Raw genomic sequence first — 20,415 nt, 5'->3', positions numbered from 1 at the left:
TGGGAGTTCACACGTATATCTATACTGAAAAGGCGTATTGGCAGCTTAGAATTATTCAAAACCCATACAGGACATGTGCCTCCATTCATACTAATTGCAGTTTAGCTTTCTTTCGTGCCATATTGGCCTCGCTTAATGATCCCTTTTTATTTTGCAAAACCCCGGGACGGTGCCATTATGGCCTTATGCCTGGGTTCACCCCTACACAATAAACCAAATCAGCTGGCTCGAAAAAACACGTTTCTTTTAGTAAATGGAGTATTATGATATTGCAAAGCAGATGTTTTACACACATGAAACGAATTGCTGCCAGGGAGTACCTCGGCACCACAAACAGTCTGGATTAATAGGCTGGGGTTGTTGATACATTAATTGAGACACGCAAGCTTTTGTAATTATTAGACATTGATAGAAGGGTAAAACAACAATCAGGCTTTTGCCCTCGATAATCAACAGCATTAAACGTGAAATCTAATACATATTAATTTGACCCATGCTAAGAACAGGTAAGAAAAGAACAAAACCAGACACAAGTCGCTTATAGTGAATTAATATTAATCGATGCACGATAAGATTCATGTTAATTATAATTATTGAACGATTATAGTTTTGTTTTTGCTCTTAAGTCTGGCATGAATACATTAAAGACTTAATAAAAGAGTTTTCTGTGTTTTGATATATTAATCTAAAGAAAAAAAGCTGTTAAAACTTAATCCTTTACTGGTTCTCGATTCTAATTTGCATATCTGCGTTGCACATAAATTTGAGCTCTTGTTCGTGAAACGCTCCATTTCATACTTCACTCTGAATAACGTCGTTAGGCAGTAAAATTCAGAGCAAAAGCATCAACGCAATTACCAGCTTGAAAGGAAAATGAGTATTGCAATTTGAATTTTATTACTTAGAGCTATCGGAGCGATAAGTTTTAAATTTGGAACGGCTGCAGGGAGGTTACTCACCTCCAGATAGGCGAGCCGTTGATTAATTTCCAAAGTAATATGTTGTTAGCCTTTAACTTTCGTATTTTGAGGTGTTAAGCGCACTTTATTCTATCCAAGTTGAAAGGTGGTGAATAACTTTGTGTGATTAATTTCCTTGAGCTTTAGGTTACTTTTGCAAGGTCTGATTACATATTTAAGTTACAGTTACTGAGTTAACTTTACAAAAGGGTCCTTTTCTTGTCACGAGGAAAATCTATAAAAGACACCCGGCCTGGTGTTCTGGCAGCCGGGTGTGACCGTCTGTGGGTGTTTGGTCACTTTGCCCTTTCGTCTTGACCTTCTATGGCTTACGTATTTGCCCCAAGGGCTGATTTCTGATTTTGCAATAGGTCGTTCCTTCGGTAGTTACTTCCTCGGCAGTCGTTAAGCAGTTTTACCCATTCAACATCTATCCTCCTGCCTTCCGTGTTTGTTACCTCTTTCTCCCTCCTCCGGAGTGGATTATCCGGACTCAGGGGAGGAGACATCCAGGAATCACCACGTAGAGGTGTGGATAGGTCTTTGACCCTTTTACAGAAGAAGACTGCTCTTTATTGTCATCAAAAAGCGGACAACACAAGACTTGTTCTTTCAAATCCCAAGTAGCAACATTTGTCGACTTCATTTTTTGATCCCAATAACAGATGTTTGCTCCTACCCAGAGACAGTGAATAAATACTCAATAAATTATATCAACTTTTTTTTATCGATTCCATCTTCTTAGCGTTTTTAAGGTAAAGCAAGTTGTCTGCATAAATTGTCTCTCTTCAGGTCTGAACAGGGACCACCTTAAAGCTGCAGTCGCTTATGTAAATAGACATTGAAATCACTTCAGTTCATCTTAAGTTTTATTAATATACTATTTAGAAGGGGACTTATTGCCCTAAATTCCAGATCTTTTTTATGAGATTTAAACCATTGATTAATGATTCCAAACTCCATTACTACCAACTGCTTAAGCACTTACATTTAGTTGCATGCGGGTCCGTGTGGATGAGTCATTTTAACGGACTTTCTAACTAACTTCCTTCATCAAATATAACTCGAAACAGGAACTTTCTATAATTCCAATAATAAAATTTTCCTAGAACTCTTTAAAATTGCGAAATTTAATCTCTTAAAGTTTAAAGCGCCCCTGCATGAAGAAGCAGGAAAAGACTAATTTTGTTAAAGTTTTAACTCTTCAGAGTAGCTGTTGTAAACTCATTAGCACTGGAACTATATATTTGTATGAAAACTACGCGAAGGACCATCAAGATTTACTTCACAACTTCACGTGTCAAAACATTTCAATATTCTTCCTCTTAATGAGACATCCACCTCGAAGCAGGATGTTGGTTTATTGACAACTCAATGGGCTGATTTTGAAATGGATGGACGCTCTTGCAGTTGAAATATCTGAGGTGGTTTCTTCAATCACGTTTTTTACTGAATTACTTAGTTGAATATGAGTTATGTAAACTACATTAAGTCCATGTATTATTTCTTCAGAATTCGCATAAGATTATTGAAAATAACAGGCAATAATAACATGAAATGGGTTTTGAGAAACGAGTTTCCAGTGGCTGCAATAAAACCAGAGGAATTTCCTTATAATATTACGAATGAAGAATCCAGAGCAGTCGAGTTTTCTGTAATTTGATGCTCTCAAAGTGGCAGAAGTATTTGCAGTAATTTTCCTGCAAAGAGCTTCAGGTGGTTTCCCTTACTTTGTCGTTTTAGTTGGCGATTAGAGAATTCAGTTTCGTTTCACATCGCTTAATAGGTTTGAGTTTCTCGGGGGACTGTAATTTTGGAATAATCATTGGTCTTGTTAAATTTTGTGTCTCCAAAATGAAAATTGTAGAGGGAAATGCATCTTCTACAAATGCTAAAGTTTATGGAAACCAAACAAATAATATCCGATTGAATATCATAACCAAAGTGGAGATTTTCCAGGTAAATAGATGCATTTCCATTTGAAGCTTTACGTTTTATTGTAAGTTGGCATTGGATCAATCGAAAGTTTAATTAGATTCCGGTTTTTTCAGGCAAATAAGGAAAAACATCGATACTTGTTCGATACAGTTGGATTCAAGAATTTGGGCTTTAGCTTTAAAACGATTCTAATGTAATTTGTTGGAAAGTTTGATTTTCTTACAAAGCGAGTAAATACAAAACGAACTGCAAGAAGAGAAAACCTTAAAGTTGTTTTGAAAAATATTTCTGATAAGAACATGTATATTTCACTTATTTACGTATTTTTGTTTTTTATAGTCTTGCTGGAATGAGGTGAGTGTTTGTGATGTGTCTGTAGTCTTTAGATTGCTTCGCTTAGCTAAAAATTTTACCCTAAGGAGACGTACTGCTTTTGCTGTAGTTAACTAATGAAGCTCCGTGTCTTTCAAAATTACACATATCTGAAAATGTGGAAAACATAAGCTTCGTCTTCTGAGCCAGCTTTGTCACTCAATTCTTCCACATCCGTGAAATAGCTAAAATCCATATTAGATACTATGGGTTGTTACTCGAAAATACCTTAAGTCTTTATTAAAATTTCAGAAATTTAGAGCTTTTTCAGTCAGAATTATCAGAACTTACTTCATGTCTTGAAAAAGTTATTTTAGCATCAGGATTTGATTTTATTTTCATTATCTTATTTACAAAACCGTACCTGCAGGATAAAAAGGCTCTCTTAAGTTAGGAAATTTCAAAGTACATGTTAATTTAAACACCAGTAGATACGAAAAAGAGTTTATTATATGTATATTGAATTTCTGGCTATAACGAGCAGCAAAAATGAACTAACAAACACTAATATATCTTATCATTAAAAAGGAGCAATCGGCGATGCTGATTCTGATTATTATTTGTCGCCTAAGAAAATTGACTCTAAGCAGAATCAGCGAGGAATAATAAAAAAATAAATCACACCAAATAGCGATTAGACATGAGCTTAATAAATAAAGGCTCAAATATTTTTCGAATCTAATTCCATTTTAACAGTACAAATTTTTAACAAATTCAATCAATAAAAAAACCAAATTTGTTCATCTGGCTTCTATTGAAATCTGTTTTTTACTAGTATTTCTAACAGTTTTTCCAGCGAGTCATTCAAACGTATTGGTCTATGCGGTCGGGTGGAATGCGGATCCTTTTTGGCGATGAACCAAAGTGCCAAAGCGCTGGTTTCTATATTATAGGGAATTTTCCCTCTAGTAGCCACTTGTTGAAACCCTGAGATATTGGTCCTCGTGTTATAATCAAATCAAGGCAATCCTCCGTTCGTCCTTCCTGAATATGGTGGGGTCTTTCTTCGAGGGAGAGTGCACAGCCACATAATTTTGTCGTTGTCTCGCTATTTTTTCGTCCCCAGTATACAAGATTTCACGTTTCATACCTTGAACTTCGAACTATCCCGAATCACCCTGAACGTGACAAACTAAATCCTCAGTCTATGACACAAGACATTTTCTTTTTTAACAGAATTTATGAGTAACCTGAATAAATAGGCAATAAATCTGAACGTTATACAGCTATATTTTTAAGTTTATACCAACACTAAATTCTTGTCTTATCCTACTATCCGTTTAACTTCGAAAAGACGGATATAAATTTAAGTTAAACTTTGGCTATACTTCAGATGAGCTAAGTGTTAAATTCTGATTTCCCAGAGGGATATATTTTACCTCCGTTTAGCTTAAAGGAAAAGAGGAAAAGTTTTACATGTGTGTTATGCAACTCCTCTATGGCTTAGATGGGCTTATTTAAAAAGAAATACAGCATGTTATTTGCGCCTTGTCGTCGTTATTAAGAAATTAACCAATCTGGTTTAAAACATGTCAAGCATCAATTTACGTAAACGGCTTGGAAATTTAAATAATCCATAGGTAAGTAACCTGATAACAAAATATTTTATTGGAAGCTTTTATGCTGTATAAAACTTTAGATTTTATAGTGAGAACCACGGCAATTCACCAGAACGTTGATAGCTTAATGTAATAATTTTTAATTTTAAAACACTAAAACTCCTCCAATTTCTCAGTTTACATTACAAACGTTTTACGACAAGCCAATGATGCTATAATGGGAAGTGTTTGATATTTCAACCTTAAAAGAAAACATCTTCGAAGAGAAGAGTTTTGATTTAATCGAATTTGCGGTTTTACGATTGATCGGGCTATTTAAATCAGACAACACAAACAGTCACAAAACGCTGCATTTGCGCTTTCTAGTAATTTATTAAATATTGATGTATAATCTTTCAGTGTTCGCTTTGAAAAATCCAATTTAGTTGAAAGTCTTTTAAACCTCAAAGGTAGTTTTCATGGAGACGAGAACCAATACCAATGCTTTTACCAGGACTGGGTCAAACAGGGATCTTTGAAATCGAGTTTAGTGCGGCTATTCCATCTCAGTTTGCTTTCAAAATTATTTGTATCGGAATATAATATACAATATGTATATTAACTTTGAAGATCACCCGCAAAGCATTTCCCATTACAATTCCTATTGTTAAAAGTTAATGAGTGTGGGTGCATACCATTTTGTTAAGCCTTGTCAGAGAGGGCATATATCAAAGGAAGAAAGAAGAGGATGGGTTTTCTTCATTTATCTGAAACGTCACTTGTCATGTCCGGTACGTGAACTGTGTCAGATTACCAGTCAAAATAATTACGGCTCGCCCTGTAGTTGGTGTTAAACCTGTTTAAATTGAGACGATGGAAGACGTGATACATGGGAAGATCGTTATTAATCGCTCTTTTGGGTTTTTATGCCGGTTTGGGGGACGGAGAGAAGGATGATTTAAGTTTGGAACCTTTTGCGTTTAGGCAGAAATAGGTACAATGTAATAAAAGTACAACATGGAAATTTGCAAGCAAATCTGGTTTGCGGTTATTCCGTTTTGCCATGAAAAGATCTCAATATGCGGTTTTATGTGTTTAGATCTCGAGCTTCATGGTACAACGATTTTCTGTTTTAGCCTATTACGCACATGCTTCATCGAGAACTTCCCGGTCTTTATAATGCTACAATTCCATAAATATTAATAGAACTTTCCTATCATCTTTGGGCGTTACTTGACCTTAATTTTGATAAATGCGTGGAACATACTATTACGGGTGAAATCAATAAATGTTAAACTGATAAACTAGACAGATTATTAATGCGGATGGTACCATCTGAAGAGCCGCATCGTACAGGCCGGAAATTTTGAATCACCATTAGGTTATAATTAGAGAAGATAAATCAGAAATCATCGTTTTTGAAAAGCTCGAGAATGCGTGACTAATTCTTAATGCATTGACGGGATGTTTTTCAGAAATATATAATGAGTGTTGGTTTTGCAGAACGAGGCCTTATTTATTCTTCGTGCGTGTCATGGTTAGATATTCTTCGCACCCTTCTCTACGAGAAGATCGCTGAATTAAATGGATATATTTCTCTGAGCTGAAAAGATGCTAAAGCAAATCGTGCACTTTTATGAAGGGCGAACACTTCAAAGAAAAATCCTATAATTTAAATTTAAAAATCCGATCAAAGTAATTAAAAAATATGCTTGGGATCAGAGCAGTCCTTGTTTGTTTACATACCGCTGGCATCGAACTACAAATTTTTCCTCAACACTTTGTTTTGTATTACACAAACAGAATAATTCCTCTCCTAAAGCTCCATTAAAGCTCGTAAAGCTCCAAACTGTACACTCCCCCTTTCACAGTATCGATATCAATTATCCAATTAAACCGAGTTTCAAGTGGGCTTTATTGCAGAATATCAGCTTATTGTTTAACTAATGCCTGAGCCAGAAGCGAACTTCCAGTTGTATTCAATTATCCATCGTACTTCGATCTAGAAGAGCGGTATGTTGCTGGTTTAATTTAAGAGATCGATTCGGCACGGCTTTGTAAATTTATATAACGAAGTTGCAATTGAAGGACTAGATTTATTTTGCTTTTGAATGTTTAGCGATTTTAATCCCTTGAAAATAAATGAAATTTGTGTCTCAATACTTAAATCCCTGCAATAACTTTGATCAAGCAATAAAAAAAAAGTCTCGTGAGACCTACCGCATTTCTATGATTGGATCTGCCTTTTTTTTATTGCCCGATTGTGTTTTAAGCATGTATTCAGAGCCATAATAATAATTTTCCTCTCCAGTGCGCCTGTCACTATTATCTTCCGGCAGCGTGTAATTATTATTCTTAAAATTGATTCAAAGTCTGAAACTTTGGACATTTTAACATTCGTAATGAATCATGTCGAATCGAGCCAAAAATTTTCTTCGATCTTCACAGGGACCCACCACGTTTATCCGAGAACCCATTAGCTCTTCTTTATTCTTCAAGGGGCGTGTGTGCCTATCGGAATATATTATTGCCATAAAGATCGGGAAGCAATAATAAAGCCCTTTGTTCCTGCTGTTATGGTTTCAATGTGTGAATCTATTGTTACAGGGGATTGTGTTTGCTATTGTTTCCTTTATAGCAATTTTTTTTTGTAGCTATGAGTGCTCGAAACTTCTCAGTTTCACCTATTACAAACACGAATATCACGATTTGATCCTATCAGAGCGGTTTTTGCCTGATCATTTTAGTTCTATTCAGTGGCGCTTACACGAATCACAAATTACAAAGTGAACTCCCGCAGGTAAAGATGAACCGACAACTTGTAAAAACTAATGGATGTAACTTTCACGGCGGTCTTGTATCGAGCTTAAAACGATTTATGTATGCGCATAATAATGTAAATTTTGTAACGCAAGGATGGTAATTTTAGAGTCAAGGGTAGTACCTATAGCAGAGATTGAGGCAGGATTTAATGAGTCGCTTCTGTAAGCCAAACTTTAAAAGATCGATAATAAAATTGCCAAAGATCCCCGGATTCGCCTTTTTAATATTGAAATACCCGCTTTCCTTCCACAATCTACCGCGAAGGTCAGTTCAAGGTGAATACAGATTCCCACTTAAAGGGAAAACAAATACGGCGCTCTCAAACATAGGTCACGTCAACATTCCAGACATTCCACTACGAACTGTTTAGCGCCAGTTAACAGGGATAGTCTATTTAATAAAGAGATAGCTCTGAAGGAAGTGGGTCAATGTGTCATCGTTGGTAAGACAGAGTACCAAAACGGCCAGACAAATGCCAGATAAAGATGGCATATGTGCGACGTAAATCCAATTGGTTCAGCTCCGACGAGAGCAGAACGATTCAAACCATATAGCCATCTTTGTCTCGGATTTCCAAGCTGGACGACTCGGAGAGAGATAGAATAATAATATTGGGACCTTCTCCCAGATGTCTCTCCGTTCGCTTAATTATAACCTCAAAATGTTTGTTTGAATTTAGCTAGATCGTTATATTACGTTATTTACAACTTAATGTACGAAATGTAACTCAAACAATTAGTTTTTACTATGTAGTAATAAATGTGGGAATCAATGTTGTTTTACACAATAATAACTAATCCAATTTCACCTCAGCAAACAAATAAAATTACTTTAAAGAAGTGAATGATCGCTTCATTATATGCTGTGAAAGAGGTTACAAAATTCAAGACATAGTGGTGGATGAGCCTGTTCCCATGTTTTCGATTAGTCTTGCGAGTGAAGAGTGGAAAATACTATTCTTAAAACACAGAAAATCCTCATTTAATGAGAAAACATGACTTTTAACATGAATCTTCAGTTAATTGAGATTTTGGAAGTTATAATTCTGGGACGAGTTGAACTTCTGGCCATACTGATTGGGAAACCATAAGAGAAGAGTAAAAAGCTTCTTGACAATGTAGGACCGCAAGTTTTGGAGGATGTTGCTCTAGCTTTAAGACAATGTTTTCAGTTCACGCAAAAAGGTGCTCCTGCTCATTACCATGTGCCCGTAAAGGACTTCTTAAATACGAACTTTCCACATCCATGGATTCGTCGGGGTAGTGAACATCTGTGGGTGTCACGAAGACCGGATTTAACCTCACTAGATTTATTTTTTGGAACTTTCAAAGTCAAAATAGAACCAGAGACAATCATCAAATCTTGCTCAAGGTACGACACAATTTTTATTTAAACCTGTCCTTCCCCTTAATCCAAGAGGCATCTGAAGATGTCTCTTGGATTAAGAGAGAGAATTGCTCCTCGACTAAAATCACAAAAGGCGCCAAAGATACATAACAACATATTGAATATGAGCGTGAGCTTTGTGAAATATGGCAGGCCATTAAAATTACATACGAGACGCAGGCACTTAATGCCAAAACCAGAGTTGTTTAATTCCTGCTTCAGTTAAGATTTATTAGAAACTGCTGCTATTTTTAACGTTTGACAAATGTAAAGCCGACTTCAAAGTATAGATCGAAATAACTAATTTGGCTGAAGAAGCGTTTAGTATTTGTTTTGGTGTTTAGATACATTTAGTCCGCACAAGGGACCTATAAATACGATATAAATAAAGAAAAACATCTCCAGTTGTTTTGGCTCAGGTTACTTATAACACTCCTCAATAATTGCAAGTGACTTGTATAATCGATTAGAAAAATGATTATTAATCTGAGTTTTATGTAATATTTTTGTTTTTGTAATTGGATTGTAACATAGTCTTATCCGAGAGCAAGGGATATGGAACAATAAGTAAACAGAGGCTACGGTGGGTGACCCCAGATAATAACGTTTTCAGTGGAATTTGCTTTCGCATTGTCTGGATTTGTGGTCTTGATTTATGGAAGATGTGCAAAATTAAGCTCGATTATAAAGCAGAATTTGCGATAGGCGCAAAAACGAGTTTTCCTGTGTTACAATTAGTTTAAAACAAATGACAAAAGAGCTCTGCTACGGATCTCTACGTTAGGCACAGCTAGAGAACTTTTTCCACTGGACCTGCAGTAAATTAAATTTCAACATTTTAAAAGAACGTTAACGTCACATTGTCTTGTCACTTTTCATTTCAACATATGACTGCTCTTCTGTGAAGAAACCGATTCCCCGCTGGCTTAGAATCGACTTATTGTCTTCATAGAAAAACAATCAGGCCTAGGGGGCTTGATCAGTCATTGACTATGGAAATTATACGAATTGAGGGACAGTTACATAACAGAGCTTTGTTTCAAGAAATATGTAATTCCTTATCGATTCAATGCCCATAAATAAGTAGTTAGTGGCACGAAACCAGGGTTCTGGGAAGGAATGCATAGATACTTCTAATGCCCTGAGATACCTATTCCAAATATACAAAGCCATATTTTACAATCTTACCGACACATATAGAGCCAATCTGCCCACGAATGCGTGTCTAGGAAGTAAGAAAAGGATGGAGTTTCTTGAGATTTACGGCAACGAATCTACACGAGGTACGTATACGGCTCGTATAATATCCTGGTACATTTGCATGTATCTTGAGTGTACGTTCCTGCTATTCCTGCCATTCCTGCCATTCCTGCCAGCAGGGCAGTTTATATAAGGCAATTTCAGTTATTTTGGTATAATTTCTAGACCGACAAAATTGTGCGGTCCAGGGTAAAACTTAAATGAGAAAAATACCGAAACCAATTCTATTGAGTTTGATTAGTCAGCTGTGTAGTGTTTATCATGCTGACACGTACATGGAAATTAATTGACCATATTAAAGGGAAGGTATTGTTGTGGCACGTGGCTTCCGAAGCATGTTTAGGTACGAGAGGGCACCCTCGCACCAGGCTGAAGAGCATCTGGTACACACAAAGGTAATTTCGTTATTCTGAGACTAATAATAGAGTTACGACTAGGGCTCCATGAAGGTTATTGTATTACATCTTTTATCATAAACCTGGAATATAAAGAAAACCAGGGGTTTGCGGCATATATAAGTCTCGTGTTAGATACCTCTACATGAAGAGTCTAACGTGCTTCCCGCTTCTAATTTTTAATGCCAAAAATGGAAATTTCTTTAATTCCATTATTAGATTAATCCTTTAAACCGTAAATTGCAAATCCAACAAATGACCCTTTCTCTACTGTTTGTTTTCATGCTAAATCCCCTACAGAACAGTTTAGACGTGAATTGTGGGTGTTTTAATCACCTTAAAGGATTGAATATTAAACTTTAATGGTGTTGGCTCTTTTAGGAATTAAAAGTTGTAATCCCTAATGGAAACATAAAATATTCATTAAGATGTGGGCGAAATTTTAACAGAAAATGCATATGTTGCAGAAGAAAGTCGATCTTGTTCTCATTTATTAGTTTGCTTTGTATTTGTTTGTGTTGGTCCAATCTCTCCCTGACTTGCTCTTAAGAAATAAAGATTATGACGAAAACATTCAAATAGAATGTTTTCGTCTTCCTTTTCTTTGATTAATTTAAATCATCAAATTCAGTCATAACAATGAATTATCATATTTTCATTACACGCTTGGATTAAGTTGATTTGCTTAGTCACTGTCAAATATGTATTAATTGGTTTATACGTCTTCAAATAAACTCTTTATCACATTATTTGGTTGAGTGTTATCTGAATGCCGAATGGCTAAAATGTTTTTACTGTCATCACAGTTACACGGAAAGGGGTGGCCTGAGACATTTGTCTCGTTGAGGGATCTCGGTTCGCTGATCTCGCAAAAATTTGCTCATTACACCAAACTAGGTATTTCCTTACTGATTGCATAAATAGCTATTTCTTTTCTCAACTGCAAAAATAATTCCCTCGCTAAACTTGGATAAAACAAATCCAGAACTTCAGTTACAGAAAGAAAAACAGGAACTTCAACAATGGCAAATCCTTTCTGTTCCAGCCAACTCATAATCTTCGTTAATTAAATCTCGAATAAAACCTTTATTTGTGTTTTTGAGGAAGCAGATCTCGGGGACATAAAAACTTCCACAAATAGTTTTCTGCAGGGTTTTAAAACGAAATGGAATGAATTTTCCTACAAAAAGCCGTATAAACATGAACTGCTTTTAGTTAGAGGTGGATTTAAGAAAGATTTTGCAGAAGGTAAATTCCTTTCTAGTACTTAATTAAATTCTAGATTACCTGTCTTTCATACTGAACCATTCCATTAAGTTCCTTCACTCTACTTGATAATATAATCTGAGAGGAACGAGTGTCATGTTCATAAAAGCAGATGTCTTGAGAGCTAATAAAGTTAAAGTTTATAAGATCATTTGCAGAGACATTTATACAATACTGTCTAACGCAGTTAACTCCTTATTGATAGTCTGCGATTATCCTGTCAATCTTGGAAGGGAGCTACATCATAGGAAACAGCTATGCAATCTTTATTTCTCTATATTTCAGAGACCCCTTCATCTTCTAAATAATTAATGATTTCCTTCCCAAACTGACACTTCTACATTAGTCAAGGTTTCTAGACGAATTTTGTCTGAGGTTAGAGGCAAGAGGAGACTTGGAAAGTCTTAGGAAGAAGTGAATGTATTCATATTTGTTGACGTATTAAACTAAAATTATTTCATAAATTGGAGTACAAACTCGAATTAGACATTTTGGGGTATCGGACAAATTCCGCTTTTATTGCAACCGAAATAGCACGTAACGTGATAAATGGGGCGCAAATTAAAACTATCTATAGATAAATATAGGGCGCAGCGTCAACGTCGATGGAGTGATGAAATTGTAGCTAATTGAGGATAAATTTGTAACCAATTAGGTATATTGTTAGTTTTTGAATAAAATTACGACCTTTAGATGGAAAATCTACTGTTTGAGTCATTCGATGAAAGCTTCGGTATCTACACAGCTTTGGTTTTGCAAGGCGAAATAATTATCATCTGTTTTTCAAGTCATAACATGTGCCTTCAGTTATTTGCATATCAGGAGCTGTATCTAATTCGTGTTTTGCCTTTTTTCAGAACGAAGACAGCAGTGGAATTCCTCAGACCCCCAATCATGCATTTCGACGTAAAACTTTCAAGAAGCCCCGACCATGTCATCTGTGCCATCAGCCTATAATCAACGAGGGATCTTGCTGCAGAGGTGAGCTGTTTTGTCTTATTTTTTCCTATTATTCAGTCGGCATTACAACTTTAAAAGTTGCCCTAAATTATTGTCTTTGCACGAGGAGAAAAGAGTCATGGAAAAGAAGTTATTTTGGCACGGCGAAAAAGAAATAAGAATCAGTGCCTAAAGAAAATAATTCTTTGAGATTTGTTTTTTTTTGAAAACCCTGAAACATTGCGTATACCTTCGTCGTGAGACAGTTTTTATTCTAGTTAAATTGATGGCACCTCAAGGGAAAATCCATAGATAAACGTTCCACCATGGGTCAGGAGCGCAAAGTTTCCTTCAAACTTTCTGAGTCAGTTTCCTTTATTTACACTCATGCTCGGTCTCTTTGGATCCGCTAAAATGTGAGGACAATTTCTCATATCATACACAGTAACTTTCTTCAAAGCTATGAATTTGCCTTGTGTAATGTCTAATTTCTACTGGATGAATAGTAGTAATTCTGTGACGAATCACAGTTTACGGACTTAATTAATCCTGCAATAATCATCGAGAACCACGCAACAATTAATTAATTAAAATCAGCTAACGGCAACCTTTTCTTCATCTCAAATTTCTCTTCTCCGCACTAATTTGACCGCGTACCTACGTGATTTTCATGGTTTCACAATTTTCAGGCCTACTTCCTAACGTTAACGGTTATTTTGCTTGATAGGTAACACGCTAATTAACCTAACCACCCAATTTTTAATCACTCTTCCTGTATTTTGTTGTTCCTATACAGGATTCATTATATTATCTTTCAATCTCATACCTCTTATGGCTTTACGAGACTGCGATGTATACCGAGTTTAATTAATTCCTGCTTAATGGAATATTGCATCAATAGGGTACGTTATGTGTGATCATGATGTGTGATGAAGATCCGGTCCAATTAGTTTAGTATATTCCATACGTTTCTCAATTAGGTTTAGATAAAATAGCAAGCAAGTCCAAGTTAGAAGGGGATAGATACTTTTCATTCGTGGAAAAACGATTTAGAACGAATGAAATATTGACGAATTTTGAAAAATTTTGCATGAATATTCAATCTCATTATTGGAAACTAAAATCCATTGATAATTTTATTATTTATTAATTATTTAATAAAACAATTTTTTTTGTATATGCAAGAGAATTCGATCTGATACAAGAACTGGTCGCTCTCCTCCAGGTAGAATGAAATGTTTCACAGATTAAGATTATTTGAAAAACTAAGAAGTATTTATACTAGCAACAGGCAACTTTTTAGAATATCCGACTTCTTGTAAACGACCTAAATGTCTCCATATTTTGTTTTAAAATTTTAACATCATTATTAAATCCTTAAGAGGTCATAGCTTGCGGTATCGTTCGGTATAATCCGCATAAAGCTTAACTTTAGCAGATTCCACAGATGCCTGTGAGAATATCCAATAATTCATAGCCAGATCACAAATGCTTTTTAAGAATATGCAATTATCCTGCTCGGTCTACATTGCCAATAAATCGTGTTGACCCCTTTGAAATCTGAGCACGATTTCCTTGTCAAAAATGGCAACTGAGGTATTGACATCCCAGCATTAGCATTAGGCCGTTTGTTTCGGGTATGAAACGTGCTTGATTAGCGGGATTATTCATGGCAGGCTCTTGTAACGCTTGAAAGTGCAAGAAAGATATTCAGAGTAGTGTGCAATTCAGTTCTTCGCTAATTTTGATCTTTAGAGGGTCTAGAAAAGTATATTGCAATAAATTAAGCGAGTGTATTCACAGAGAAATTGTGAAAGTGCCTTTTAAATTTGAAGCGATTTGGTCAGTGTTCTGGCAGATTTGACAGGTCAAGGACTTCTTAAGGTCTGTACTCTCACCTTGCTCTTGATACAAGAGTATCCACACGTGACATTTAATAGGAAATGTATCTTAGGAAGATCTAAAATTTTTGATAACATTTCAGCAATTTAAGCATAGATACATATCTAACGTAAATCAACTTCCTTCATACTAAGAATCAGGCTATAAAATATGAACTTGCTACCTGTTGATCACGCCAAAACTTAATCTCTGAGTTAACAATTGCTAGCATAAGCATTATAATTTTTGTTAAAGGCCAATAGGACTGGCGCCATTCATGATTTACGACAATCGTTAACCTACAATATCTAAGATTTATGAGCAAAGATTCGCAAAAATTGAATGACTGCCACAGAGAACTTTGCCCATAAGAACATATCCATGGGAATGAACTCCAACGATTTGCTCAATCGAATCTTGTGCACGACCTTTGCAGTGCCTACAAATTCATAATAGACAGGACAAAACGTCCGAGTCAATGTTCTGAGATGTTGCTTTATGTCCTGTATAGATAGGACTTGCTTGGTATGTTTTATCTCGTGTGTTTTCAGCACAAAAGGAACTTCTTGATTGAGTCGTTTTTCGGTACAAAAAGCTTTAAAATGTCCTGTTATTTCGTTTAAAACACTCGAAACCCTGTAAAACTAAAAACAGGAAATTGAATTTCTCAACCTCTCCTGTAAGAATGCAGAGCTCCGGATAAAATAGAAGGCGTGTTGCAGGTTTTCACTTCCGTCGTTTTCAAATACTTTTTGCCCTTGCAGAGTTTACAACACTGCAATCTTCGTCTTAGCAGAACTCACTTTAAATTGCCTTTTCCCAATTTAATCCAAAGATTTCCAGCAGGAAATTGCGTTAAAAGTTACATGTGGTTAAAAAAAAACTTTTTTCCATTTTGCTTTGTCAATTAATAATGGGCAATCATTATTTGTATACCATAATATATAGAATCGGATTTTCCACGATCAGATTGATTGCAAACCAAGGCTTTTCGTGAGTAATTGACATAAATTGGCAATAATTTAGCTTCGTGTAACCGGTGATTTTGTAGGGAGATCTTTCATTACTCGAACACCGCCACGAAATGTAAATGCAAGTTACTTATAAAACGCTCCAAGACAACATGTTACCAATTCGTTATTGCGGTATATCAAGTCTTTGTACCAGACTTTTGCAGAGTTTCTTATCCACCCACTACAGACTTACGAGGTGCCCCTTTGTGGAATAATACATTGTCAGTAATGAATTATTAATAGCTACGATACAGTAAACTCGAGAAATCCACTCATATTCAAATGATTTCGAGTCTTACATTTTTCGGTGTTTTGGAGTAGTGAATGTATAAATATGGTTCAAAATTAACAATTAAAAATCTATTTGAAATATCTCGTAAATAGCTCCATAAGATGTGTAACTGAATTTAGGTGAAAGGCTTGTCCCCCTATGAAATCTCAAGATCGTTTGTTCCATCCCGTTTTCTTGTCTTAGAAAAAATTTTGTCATGACAAATTCCATATTTTCTTCTCTAAGCTAATCTTCACTTTTTTTTTGCAGTGTGCAAATATGTCTGCCATAAAGTGTGCGAAAGCAAGGTAAGTCAATTTTTATATTATTAGCGCTAATGCATTAAGCACAACAATTTCATAATGCAAAATTAATTATAGCGTAGAAGCAAATTCATATCGTCTAATATCCAAATGACCTATTGCAAAATGATTACTCAACCTATAGAAAAAATAATACATCTGAAGGCGTAAACGGTCTAAAACTCAGGGTTCTGATATACACTACCTAGTATGGTACCAATAAAAAATCATTGCATTACATCTCTAGTAAGCTCTTGCGACGCTACACCCATCTCTACTCTGGCCTGTAAATCTTCCTGCGGCAAGCGAAGGTGAGTGTTATGCAACTGTTCGCACTGCGGTGTATTGCGGTTTGCCTAATGAACGACCCCGTCGTGAATCTCGCTTATAGTCCTAACGTTCAGTAAGTTTGTTCTCACTGCGTCGATCGTCGATGCTGCTTGATACCGAGGCAAGACAAAAAGATATAAAAAAATAACTGCTCTATAAGATTAGTCTGCATTATAATTTGAGATGTTGTGGGAATGTTGGCAAAACGGTGAAAATAGCTATCTGTGATTGGTAGGTGCAATTAAGTGGATTTTATGATGTATTGGGAGGATAGCGCTATAAGTTAGGAACTGCTATGATTTGAACGATGGTTAAAGATTTTAACTCGGAGAACAAGACTTTGGAATTTTGATTCATGCCTAAGAAAAACATTTCGCAGGTCTTCCAGCTTAACACTGAAAAGGGGGCTCGGATTGGGGACTTCTTGTTTTGTTAACTTTGTGAGAAATATTTCCTTCCTAACCAATCAGGTCACGGTACCAAATCCGCGAAATACACGAAATCTACATATGTAAATCAACCATAAATCTTCTATGTAATCTGCCCCATCTATGATCTACGTACTATGTATCGGTGTCTTATTAAGATTCTTCCTTCGTACGTCGTATAGTGGTTCCACATGACATATTATAAAATATCATTCTATTATGATTATGTACCAAAGCCTTGTATTTTTGCTAATAAATTCTCCTACTCCCAACTTCTTCATCCATTATTCTTTACAATAAAGTTTTCTGATACCGTTTTAAATTCCACTCGAGTTCCTCTCCTATCTTTCGCCCATATATTCCATTACAAGTGACACTTCTCGCGATCACGAAAGCAGGAATAGTAGTGTGGTAAAGAAAATCAATTACCTCATGTTATCTTCCGTTTTATCTGGCATCTGAGTCCTACTATCAAGATAAAGTGGGCCGATACAAAAAACAAATTACGCGGTCAGCTTTAGGCCTAGAGGACAGGAGATCAATAATGGACCTTTTTTGGTATCTAGTGGTTTCGAATTAGAAGCCGATTAGGGTTAATAAGCAATTTAGGTTTAATTAGTTTTTATCTTTTGCATCTACAAAGTGTAAGCCCTATACAACTGCTATAGACTAAGTTAATCATTGACAAGCAATATAGATACTTTTGTCAGATTGATTTTTCTTATCAGGAACTAATAGTTTCCCCTTTTCCGTCGTGTTTACAAATATTCGGGATACTCTATTTACCCGAATTTGTTGACAAATACTATAATTCTTGACCCACCAGGGCGATGTAGACTGCATGTCTTTCTTCGCCTTGTGAGCAATGGTAGGAATTCAAAAAACCCATCGATACCAGTTAGTGGTAAATTACCTTTACCTAATAAGTCAAAGAACCCAATGCCGCTTATCTCCATTTGCAAGTACCACGAGTTAGGATGTTGCCTCTAATGCCAAAAGACCGATGGTTCGTGATGGCACTTCTAGGGCAAACGCAACAATATCATTGCAGGATTTACGGTTTGATGTCGGTCATCAGTACATGCATTCATATTCCTGCCATTACTTAAATCCTTAATAACGATAATTCCGAAGCCCGAAGGAAAAAGATGGAATCTCTCTGGAGGTTGTAATGATACCAGGTCAAATGGATAACTTCGGATCGGGTTTCGGGCTGGACGTGACAGCCTATGGTTCATTATTTTCAACTAATGCTTATCGGTGGTGTCAACTTCGGTTCGTGACGAATACCATTTTAATACGACAGCTTGTCGCTTCGGTCCGAGACATTAGTAGAATTTGATTAATGACTATAAGAAAGTTGCCTTGGGAGTTGGAGCAAAGACGGCTTTATGAGAAAGCAAAAAGATGATGTGATTTGCGTTAAATTACAATAAATATAAAAGATTTAAAGCTTTCAAATGCGCCGGAAAGTTACTTTTTTGTAACTTTGACTGCTTTCTACAATTTTTCTACTTTCCTGCAACATCATATTACATCATACTTCCACCATCATCGTTGCCCCAAGGCATAAATGAGCTGCCACTGATGAACACTCCTACATCTTTCAAGGCCAAGGTAATAAGCTTAGTCTCACTTTGCTGAACTTGGCCAATAATTAATGGTTTTTGGCAAACATAGAGCACGGGCTGGGCCGTGCAGTAATGGGGCTTTCAGGCTAGATTAGCAGGAACTAATCAGTTCGCGTTCGCGACTTGTAACACGCGGCAGGTGAAAAGTCGAGGTTAAGACGAAGAATTAATCTGTGATTGATTAGTTTTGTTGTCTGTGATTATTCTGATTAAGGTGCTGGGTGATTCATGTCTTCGAAATATATGTGCCTTAATCAACTGAGTGTTGGGAACTTTGGTGATGGACAGATCAATGGACAATGGTAGGTGGTACGCAAGAATGCCATGTTATTTTTTAGGAAGAGTAAATGTTCAACAACATAACGTCTCTTGGCATGGATTTAATATACCGAGGAAGCTGTATATTCAACTTATACGCTAATTCAAATGAAGTCCTTCACCATCGTATCAAGAAGTCTCTCGATATTAAACTTATTCAAGTTGATTTAATTTTTATTAATAGTTTTTATCTCAGATGTTAAGTTAACGAAATACTAAAAAAGCTTTTCCAGCTATAAAATTCCTAATGAAGGGTTTATGCCCTACTTTATTCTCTTACTAGCTATTACTATCAAGTTCCATCAATAGGAATTACTCATTTTCTTATTGCCTCCAGTAGTAATAATTGCCTATTGTTTTAAAGCATTTTGTACCGTACACCTGTTACAATCGCAAGCCGCCATAACATGCTGATATCGTTTAATTTATTATTTCTACGAATTTACATAGGTTGTAAATTTTGCAATTTTTATTTTGCCATTTAAATGTCCTAATATCAGTTGCAATTACTCGCGTTCGTATTGATGGAGGAGAGCGCCACAAAACAGAAGACAGATCGTAATAAAACTGTATAATAGTTCATTAAAGAAAAATTGCGGTGCAGTGGGAGTAAGCCTTGCTATGAAAAGCGAGAGATTTGGGTCACGTTTCATTATCTTTTGAGGAATGGCAAGATTGTTTCTGCCGACTGACACCTATATGTAGCTTCTACACCTATATATGTTCCTTCTTCAGCAAGCTGATGGGTTGATACAAAGATATTTAGTAAAATTCAAATACATTATTTGTTCAAGACGGTAGAATTTCATTTGGGAGTTTAGTACTCTGAAAGGTGGGACTCACGGCTTGATTTGTTTTTCAAGCTATTTCACTTGATTTAACTTAAAATGAAGGCAAGTTCCACGTAGATCGTCAAAAGTATCAAATAAAAACGTAATTTCTCAGTTTAATGGTTTGTTGGCAATTATAATTTTAACGTTCCAATAGTACAAATAAATAAGTTTTGCTCTTATTGAGATAATTGAACTGTAATTATACCAAACTTTTCATTAGTTTAAATACGGTAATAGTTATTTAAATAATATCTATATATGTGCGTAATGTAAGGTTTTACGAGACGAATCAGTTTATGGCCGAGTATGAGATTGAGTTCAATCATATAAAATGAATATCTGAGAACCGAAATTTGCCCTTCTCTTTCACATTCTGCAACATTTCTTAGAAATCGAAGGTGAGATCCAGCCAATCAAGTACCGTAATTATCACCTAAAGACAGGTTGTACCGGGCCATGGGCCGAAAAACCCCGGTGCGCCGATTAAATTTGACAAAGATGGACGGTTTATTTTGAAAAAGCCGCCAACGCG

At 35.9% G+C, this 20,415-nt stretch overlaps 1 protein-coding gene across 6 annotated transcripts in view; it reads left to right on the top strand.

The window, feature by feature from the left end:
* Positions 1 to 20,415, top strand: part of by (blistery) — a 95,878-nt gene that overhangs the window by 22,785 nt on the left and 52,678 nt on the right. For 5 of the 6 annotated variants that reach the window (XM_066400773.1, XM_066400769.1, XM_066400772.1 and 2 more), the window contains exons 2-3: positions 12,795 to 12,918; positions 16,312 to 16,349. In XM_066400773.1, coding sequence (XP_066256870.1) covers positions 12,795 to 12,918; positions 16,312 to 16,349 — 162 coding nt within the window. Of the gene's footprint in view, positions 1 to 8,479; positions 8,563 to 12,794; positions 12,919 to 16,311; positions 16,350 to 20,415 lie in introns of those variants that run through there. The other variant, XM_066400768.1, reaches the window with a different exon arrangement.

Source organism: Euwallacea similis, chromosome 21, assembly GCF_039881205.1.
Source record: "Euwallacea similis isolate ESF13 chromosome 21, ESF131.1, whole genome shotgun sequence".
NCBI lineage: Eukaryota > Metazoa > Arthropoda > Insecta > Coleoptera > Curculionidae > Euwallacea > Euwallacea similis.
Note: the sequence above shows the minus strand (reverse complement) of the source record. Positions and strands in the feature narration are given on the sequence as shown.